At 36.7% G+C, this 9,460-nt stretch overlaps 2 protein-coding genes across 2 annotated transcripts; both read left to right on the top strand.

Moving 5' to 3' along the window:
* Positions 1–838: 838 nt before the first annotated feature.
* On the top strand, positions 839–3,596 carry LOC127946954 (uncharacterized). Its single transcript, XM_052543836.1, has 6 exons — positions 839–920; positions 1,293–1,551; positions 1,637–2,002; positions 2,771–2,840; positions 3,126–3,155; positions 3,444–3,596. The coding sequence occupies exons 2-6, from the start codon at positions 1,299–1,301 to the stop codon at positions 3,514–3,516; spliced, it is 792 nt and encodes a 263-aa protein (XP_052399796.1). The 5' UTR covers positions 839–920; positions 1,293–1,298; the 3' UTR covers positions 3,517–3,596.
* Positions 3,597–5,130: 1,534 nt separating this feature from the next.
* On the top strand, positions 5,131–7,056 carry LOC127946877 (uncharacterized). Its single transcript, XM_052543722.1, has 6 exons — positions 5,131–5,294; positions 5,539–5,739; positions 5,857–6,249; positions 6,342–6,402; positions 6,594–6,635; positions 6,733–7,056. Exons 2-6 carry the CDS (start codon positions 5,559–5,561, stop codon positions 6,791–6,793), a joined length of 738 nt encoding a protein of 245 aa, XP_052399682.1. The 5' UTR covers positions 5,131–5,294; positions 5,539–5,558; the 3' UTR covers positions 6,794–7,056.
* Positions 7,057–9,460: the final 2,404 nt, after the last annotated feature.

Below are 9,460 nucleotides of genomic sequence, written 5' to 3'. Positions count from 1 at the left end.
TATGTGTTTTTGCCACATGGGTTCTAATATAATATTAAAGTATCTCATGAAGCAACATCAAAATAACTTCTAAATAAAGTGGACTCAATTGTGAGTTAATCACACTAACTATTCCATTCAATTTAAAAGGCAACTGCTTATGTAAAATAAATAAATAGTGTACAGTATACATGTTATATATATTTTTCTAAATATATATTATTCTATTATTCTACATTTTTGCATTGTTATTTAACCTCAAGCCTTTAACCCTGAAACATTTTTAATATAGTTGAAACTGCAGGGTTTCCCCCCCGAACAAATCATTAACAGCACGCCACACTAAATTGATGCTTCAAAAATATAAATAATACACTGATATTACACCTGACAGCTCTACGTTGGACATCAGTGGGGAAAAAAGAGAGAGAGAGAGTTCTTTTGAGTTCTTAGGTTCAATGGTAACCATTTGAAATTTTATTGTAAAACCAAATAATAATCAGTAATAATAATAATAATAATAATAATAATAATAATAAAGCAGAAATGTTTAATAAATGTTTTAAATTCAGGATCATCCAGCAGGAACTTCGCACACAACAGGCCACCGTTTAAAAACAGCTGGAATGCCGAGAGGAAAAAAGTGACGAAGCAAAACCTGACTCACCTCCACCTGAGCGTCTCAGTGACGTTACATCACATCACACACACCGGATAAGGAGCTGTTTCCAAATCATAATGCAATTTGTCTTTAAAATCTGAGTCATGTGGCAGTTCTTCAGCAGGTTTAGTGTGTTTGACTTGGTGAGGTCATCACATTAAATTTAGTATAAAAATCCCCATGCTCGTCCATTCAGCACGCATCGAACAGAGGAAACAAACACTAGCCCAAAGCAAGACTGACGTCTAGACCTGCATCTACAACAGTCAAAGCTTCTCTGGTAAAATCACTTTTGAACTTCTTAGAATAAAATGCTTTAGCAATACTACTTATTTGTCTGCTAGGCTAACAATTCTAATGCATTATTTTATAACTGCATCAAAATATGCAAGAGTAATGAGCCATTTAGATACCCTTAAGGTACCAAGGTGTTCCTGTGAGGGTATTAATCCACTGACAAGCTAAAGGTAAAGGGTCATTTTACCTAAGAATGAATCCAGAAGTTTGCTGATTGCATTTGTGATTATTACGATCCTTCTCTGCAAGCACTTTATTGGTGCAGTATGAAGAGAACAGACACATTGAAACTTGAAGCAGAAGCAGATTAGGATTGTTTAATCTGAATTTCTCCATTGCTCTGTTTAATCTCCAGAGAGAGATGAAGGGGAAGATGTTGGCCGTGTTGGCTCTGGTTCTTCTGGTGTCCTGTGCGAGTGAGGGACGAATTCTCAGTAAATGTGAGCTGAAGTCCCAACTTGTGGCTGCTTTCGGAGGAAATGTGCCTGGAGCTGTCACTAATAGGCCTGGAAATATGACTACAAGTGTGCCTGTAGATGTGACTGCAGATGTGGCCGGAAATGTGACTACAAGTGTGCCTGGAAATACTGCAGATCTGACCCTCATCGCCCAAAGTAAGTGTTGCAAGGGTACACTCAGTCAGTTGACAACTAGTAATGGTACACATGTAAGCCAAGAGTTCTTCTGTCTCTGTTTCAGTCGTTTGTGCTGTGGAGCGTGTGTCGAAGTTCAACACCGGCCTGGTCACCACCATCCAAGAGGACTCCAGACCCCCAGTGAGACCCCCAGTGAGACCACCACAACGACCCAATGAAAGACCAGGAGGAAGACCCGGTCGTCCCGGTGGAAGACCAAGGGGAAAGAGATCCCAAGATGTGGCACAACTCAGGCGCCCATCTAGATTGCCTGGTGCCAGTTCCGATAATTCCGAGAGTTCCGAGGAGAATTCCAGAGAAAGGCATCGTCTCACCACCAAGCTGCTGGGAATCTTCCAGCTGAGCAACCGCGTGGCCTGCGATTCCGGATCTGTCCAGAGTTTAAACATTTGCAAAATGAAATGCAGCGGTGAGTCATGTGACTGGTTACAAACGTGATAATAAGATTGAACAATCTCATGAGAAAATGTGAGTAATTTACAAGGTGGTGATTTCCTATAAGTATAAATAATGCTTCACCCCTAAACCTAAATGTGGGCAGACTATACAAATGCAATTATACAAATTCATACAAATTAGCCACCACAAAAAAATAGTTAAATACAGTGTTGGGTAATAAATAATTACTGGCTTTTCATTAAACTCTCAAACCCCCTGCAGTTCCTTCATGAATCTCAGTTTGGGAAACCTGGACGTAATATGTGACCCTGGAGTACAAAATCAGCCTTAAGTATAAATTTTTCGAAATTGAGATGTATACATCTGAATAAATGTATACATCTCAAAAGCTGAATAAATAATCTTTCCATCGATGTATGGTTTATTAGGATCAGACAATAGTATTTGTAATATTCTAATGATTTTTGGCATAAAAGAAAAATAGATAATTTTGACCCCCACTTTTTTGGGGCTATTGCTACAAATATACCCAGGCAACTTAAGATTTTGTGCTCCAGGGTCACATATATATTCCACTAATGCATTAATGCACTTTGTGTTTTTAATAACGACGAATGTATTAAATTATAATAATATGGCCCAAGATTATCCTGTTTAAATCAACGTGATAAACAAGTTAGGTCAAAAGCGATCCAAAAGTAGTCTGATTATCTGCAATATGTAATGTAATGGATTATGTTTCTAACTACAGTTATTGTCATGTAATTCTCTGCCAAAGCTTTGATTGATAATGACATCAGGGATGACATCGCATGCCTTAAGACCCTGCTGGACAGCGCAAGGATTGGGTAAGTTGTCCCCCATCTACGTTCCCATTGGTAGTCACCACATTCTGTCCTCGCTCATTTGCATGACTCTGTTGAGGTCAGATCAGATTTGGAGCATTGCCAATGACCACTGTTATTAAGAAACTGCAATGCAAAATGAATACATTGTAATTGTAAATGGCCAAAAAATTCTTCATTGTAAAACATTCAAAATATTACTAAAAGCAAGCATATTTTTCTCATAACTAACCAATACCAGTCAACCACATACATAAATTGTAATATTCATGTTCCTGTTTCCTACAGCACTATTTCAGCCTTCGCTTCTCCGCCCAAGTAAGTCAAACAATTCAAAGATGGCATGAGTCAAGAGAAATACTAATTAGAATTATATTTAGATTTTATTCAATACCAAAAAGCTTAGTAGGCTTAAGAAATATATTTCAAAGTGAAATATACAAAATATATTTTGGACAATATAAAAAAAATGTGAAAACAGAAGTAACTAAAATTTATTGAAAAACATTTTAGTAAATATATTTACATCAATATTTGCCATATATTTATAATTGCAGAAATACGCTTTGAGATGTAACCCTTGTTTCTTCACATTGTGTCTTACAGGCAGCAGTTTATTCTTGCTTTGACTGGGTGCCGCAACGTCAATCCTGCGCAGTACTTCGCTGGGTGTCCCTAAAACATTCAGTGTTTCTTCAGCGAACCTGAAAAATGATCTCAAAATAGCCACAGTTATGCTGCATGTATCTCATACACGCATACCTCAGAATGCAAATAAAAATTATTAAAAAATACACTTGTCTAAGTCTGTCTTTACAAAAAATTATCAACAAATCAGTGTTTGCATGAATGAAAGGTAGAAGCATGTTCGTCTGTGTCTAGCTATCACAAAGGAAATGTTTTTTCATCCAAGAATCAGGATTTAGCTGGTTTGCCTGGTCCAGTTAACCTCGGCTAGTACACCATCTGTCTGTTAAGAGCATCTTTCTCCATCGATAGTCATTCAAGAAGTAGATGTGTATCCTCATAAAATTATTTTACATTTAAATCACTCATACATTGTTAGTAGATGTTTCATTAATTTTTAAAGGGAGCTCAAACCATTTATTTTTGCCACTGTTTATGTCTGATTTTTCCTCTTTGTTTGTGCACCTGCCCTCAGAGCCAGTGAATCACTATAAAAGATGAACTCTGTTTATCCAGCTCCATTGTGAAAAGTCTGTTCCTTTTATTACAATGGACATATTATATTACATATATTACACAAGCAAATGAATGATATTGACCATGTTCTCTGCTCTGCACACATATGCTCTTTGGAACATTCTAAAATGTATTCATATATTTTATTCAAATATAGAATATAAAAATACATTATTTATTGAATATGTATCTTGTATCTTAAATATAAATTAAATAAAGTGAATGCATTTATAATAAAGTAACATTCTGAAAGAATAGTGATGGCATATTCACAAGAATATGATGAATAATCCTTGAAATTGTGCTTTAAAAGGATCGTGTGTCTTTTTATCAGATTTATTAGTTGTCCTGGTCCATGTGATGTTCACAATAACATGTTGAAACAACACTCAAAGGTCAAAGCAAGCATTTTTGAGCAAACCAAGTATTTGTGTGCTGTTTGCATACACTCAAATGAGTGTAGCTCAGAGATTTGGATCGAGATGCCGGCCGAAATGGAGGAAATGTCCACTGAAAGCTTGTCAGATTGACCTTGTAATATAAAGTTAAAATCAATCACATATGGCAATAATCTTGTCTGTCTTTAACAGAAATGTTCGAAGTGTTATAATTCTACCATAAACTCAAAGATGCAATAAAAAGAAGATATAATATATAAGAACAGACGTTGGTTCATGAAACTCATTTGGTATGATCATGTTTGATATGAATAGATTTCATTGCATAACTTATAAATGCTTAAATGATGCTTTAGTTAGACTAAAACCATTGTGCACTTCAGATCCAACCCAAACAAAACAGAGTAAAGACTCAAGGCTTAAGATAATCACAGCAGTGCTGTTAGATGAGCAGTGGCCTCTAGATGTGGTATTCAGCTATTTGAATTGGAAATGCTGCTGTATGAGGGTGTGTGTGTGTGGGTGTGTGTGTGGGTGTCTGTGTGTGTGTGTGTGTGTGTGTGTGTGTTACATAACATCTAAAGAGCTCAAAGGTTCAAGCATCAAAACATCAGCATCACTCCACTCTGCTGGAAAGCACTGGAGACAAACAGTGCAAATAAATAATAACAATGGTGTCAACCTGAGTATGTGCCATCTGTTTTTTAGAGCAATGACATCATAGGAATATGGTGTCCTAGTGATGATGGGATGGACCAACAGCACAGGTCGAAGATATATAAGATGGACCGCAGTACAGAAAAACACTGAAGCTGGAGAAGACTCTCCAACAAGCAGCATCTCAACAGAACATCTGGTAAGATACATTAAAGCTCAGTTCTGTTTTTCGCTCAGATATGATCATTAGCTGTTCCCTGCTTGTCATTGTATATATTAAAAAAAAAAAATTGTCTGTGGTATATATTAAGATATTTTTATTTTTCCCAATCAAAGCTATTCATTAATGAATATGCAATTATTTAATACTTGTAACCATTATTGGCTCTACTTGAAGATGTGTTTAGCATTCTCTGGATTGACTGAACATATTTAATTTCCAGATTTCCACACAGAGAGAGAGATGAAGAGCGTAAACGCAGTGAAGATGTTGTCAGCGTTTGCTCTGGCGCTGCTGGTGTCCAGTGTGACTGAGGGAAGGACCATCAGTAAATGTGAGCTGAAGGCCAAGCTGGATGCCGCTCAGTTCCAGCAGATCACCGTCATGAAAGAGACAATAACCGTGAACAGTCTCATCATTAGACGTGAGTTATTGTTCTTCAGCTTCTCCCTCCGTCTGCAGGAAGCCAGATTGCACAGTTTCATATCAGGTTATCTGCAGAAATGACCCTCATCTATGTCTTTCTTCTTTTCTGAGGCAGTTGTCTGCAAGGCCAGCAGCTCAGCCTTCAACACCAGCTTTGTCAAAAACGCCACGGACCACAATAAAGAGATGAAGCCATCACAAGCCCCACCTCAAGATGCATCACAAGGTCCACTTCAAGCTTCAGCTGGAGCTCCATCACGTAGGGGTCCACCCCAGGCTCCATCATCTCGGCTTCCTCCTCAGGCTCCAGCTGAAGCTCCACCTAAGCACCACGAACAGGTTCCCAGTAAAAGACCCCAGGGCCCCGGCCACGAGACGCAGCATCCACAGCCGACCACAGCCACCGATGCTGTCAGACACCTGTACGGTGTGTTTCAGCTCAGTGATCAGCTGGCGTGTGATTCTGGCATGAGACTATCTCTCAATGTCTGCAACATGACATGCTCTGGTGAGTGTTTTTAATTTCTGCACTGAAAAAATTCAAAGAGCAAGGGAGCACCGCGAATGAGCTCTGAATTCTTGTTTTTCATTGCACGCAAGCTTTGACAGATGATGACATCACTGATGACATCGCCTGCCTGAAGACCCTGATGAACATCACGTAAGCACACAGCAAACTCATGCATATTTTAGTTTAGTTAATTCTGTTTTGATGCATTAATTCAAAGGAGGATGCGTTTTTCTTCACGTTAGTTTGGCATGATAACACAAACGTGTTTACGATTTAATTAGAAAGTTAGAAAAATTAAACATTACATACAAAAGTACTGCATTTGTCTTATTTCTTTACAGGAAAGGTAAACCCAAAGAGATCCCCACTGATGTAAAGAAGATGTAGGTTCATAAATATATCTTGAAAAAATATATAAATATATATATGTGACAATGAGGCCTGAAGGTTCAGAGTGTGACTGTCCTCTGTGTGTTACAGTGTGGAGATGAAGGAGTGCCCCTCTGTCGCTTCCCCGGACTACTTTGCTGACTGTGTTTAACACACACAGAGCAGACTCTAGCTGCATCCTGCTACATGACTTACACACACACACCAGTCTGATGCTTTCCATGGCCTCCGTCTTTGATTGAGTTGTAACAAGATCATCATGATGGTGGCGGGAGATTAAACAAGACTCTGAATAGAGGGAGTTTCTGCATTAAGACACTTTAGTTTAATACTGTACGTAATACTGTGAATGTTTAAACTTCTGTCTAAACATAAATCACTGTTTAAAACTATATGATTGTGCTGTTTCTGAGGGCTTTTAAATACTGTCACTTTATCATAAAAACAAAATAAAAAAACAGGCGCTAAGGTGTATTTCTTTTCCTTATCATATTAAAATTTTAAATAACATAAAAAGTGTTGTACTGTTGAACTGGTTATTCAAGTTTTAGTTTAGCCAGCTGTTGCAACCTATTGCAATCTGTTTTCTGTGCATTTTAGATGCATGCTTTCCACCTGCAATACATTTGAGCATAATTATTATAGAAAAAAAGATAACTTATTGATTACTGATATACTGATATGGTGTGTGGATATAAAATATAATTAGCGAATAAAATGTTTTAGTATTTTAGATCATGCATACAAACTAATGATCAAATACTGTAAATATATATATATATATATATATATATATATATATATATATATATAAGTGTTATTTAGTTACAAATATATTAAATAATTATCATATGGATTTTATTTTTCATAAATATTCAAATGTATCTTACTACAAGTTGATTTGTTGTTGGAGATTCAGATGAATGAGAGTCTTCAAATGTCCCTCAGTCTTCACTGTCTTCTGTATGTGATCCATCAGACTTATATACGTTATATATATATATATCTCCACCAGGGCTGGACTGGGACAAAAAATCAGCCCTGGACTTCATCCAGATCGGCCCACCATGCATGTAAACATGCGTGCGCGCGCACACACACACACACACACACACACACACACACACACTACATGTCTATACATACATACTGGATGTAAAATTACGGATTAGAATGTATTACCATCAAAACCAAGAAAAAACTATTAAAATAATAAACAAAGAAAATGTAAATTATTTTATCAGGCTTTTTTTTAAATATCTAAAGGTCTCAATTTATGTGCTTCTTATTATTCTAATAAAATATTAATGCTTAGGGTACACAATTTCTGCTGTAACTATATTTCATGTGCTGCAACATAACACTTGTTTTTTTTTATTTTATATTAATTCACACAAATTACCTCTGACCTGTTGGCTGCTTATAGTAGGCTAGTATTAAGACCACTGAACTATAGTAAGCATTATTTATAAAGACCACTGATCTACAATAAAATAAAAGAGTAATTAAGACAAAGAACGTTGTGTAGTGATTTATTTTAAATTTTTCATAACATAATCAAAGGCCTTTAAAAAGCCACAGCATAAATGGCTGCCCACTGCTCCGGGTGTGTGTTCACAGTGTGTGTGTGTGTGTGTGTGTTCACTGCTCTGTGTGTGTGTACTGCGGATGGGTTAAATGCAGAGCACGAATTCTGAGTATGGGTCACCATACTTGGCTGAGTCACTTTATTCAAATGCAGAGCTCAATGCTAGGGTTCAGAACTTTTCTTGCCCTGCCAAAAATAAATGCATAAACAAAGATAAAAATAAAATTGCTATTGTTGTCTTTGTAAATAAGCTGCAATCTCATTTCACAATTCTAATTTCAATACCACAATAAACACTAACTATTAAGTTCAAACATTAATGAAGACAAGTGAACAGTCAGTAATAAAAATGTAAAAAAATTGCATAATCAAATGTAAAATACTTAAGGTGAAAATATAATAAATATGTACTGTAGTGCACATATTTAGCAAAATACTCCTTTCTTGTGGCTATTTTTCTCAACTAACCTGCTATGGTCTTTAAATGGCTTTCTTGAGGTAAATGTAACATTCTGTGAAATAATTGTTCTCCTGCTGTTTTGACTGATAACTGATCGATATTATTTCTGAGGCATATATACATTTCTGTAAGTTGTACTGTATCTTTAAACAGAAAGTAACAGATGATCGGTTTACTTGAACTGAGGCGCTAAAGCGATCTGTCACGTCACATTCTCTGACGCCAAAACGGTATTGTCTGAATTTTGTAATAAAATAGACAGAACTTGAGAGCTGAGAATTTTAAATGTAATTTATATAGATCAGTGAGTGGTGGCATATTACAGCTGGAATATCCTAACTTTTTGAAACAAAACAATGCAGTAGCCTACGTGTATCATTACATTACTGAGGACGTCTTCACTGAAGTATTTTGCCTTCCAGCCAATGATTTATTTATCTTGACACATTTGGTGGCATCTGCCTCAAGTGCTTGTCGTTTTCTCTCTCTCAACTTTCGGCCCCTCCTTTACGCGTAGATATTTTATTATTTAACATATCATTTCGTCGCGGTTGTAAAGCGGCCGCTTTTCAAGGCTAGAACTTGATTCTGATTGGCCAATGAGCAGTGAACACGGCACGTCTCGCAGCTCACATTAGCATCATGCGCACGCGTCGTTTTATCTGTTCTTTATTCTGCTTTTTGTAATGTTTTAAATAAATTATTGTGACTAACGTAAAAAAAAAAAAGCATCTTGCGGCTTCATGAGAGACACGTTTGGCCGTAATTGG

The sequence above is a fragment of the Carassius gibelio genome, chromosome A1, assembly GCF_023724105.1.
Source record: "Carassius gibelio isolate Cgi1373 ecotype wild population from Czech Republic chromosome A1, carGib1.2-hapl.c, whole genome shotgun sequence".
Classification (NCBI taxonomy): Eukaryota; Metazoa; Chordata; class Actinopteri; order Cypriniformes; family Cyprinidae; genus Carassius; species Carassius gibelio.
This window is presented reverse-complemented; position numbering and strand designations above follow the sequence as displayed.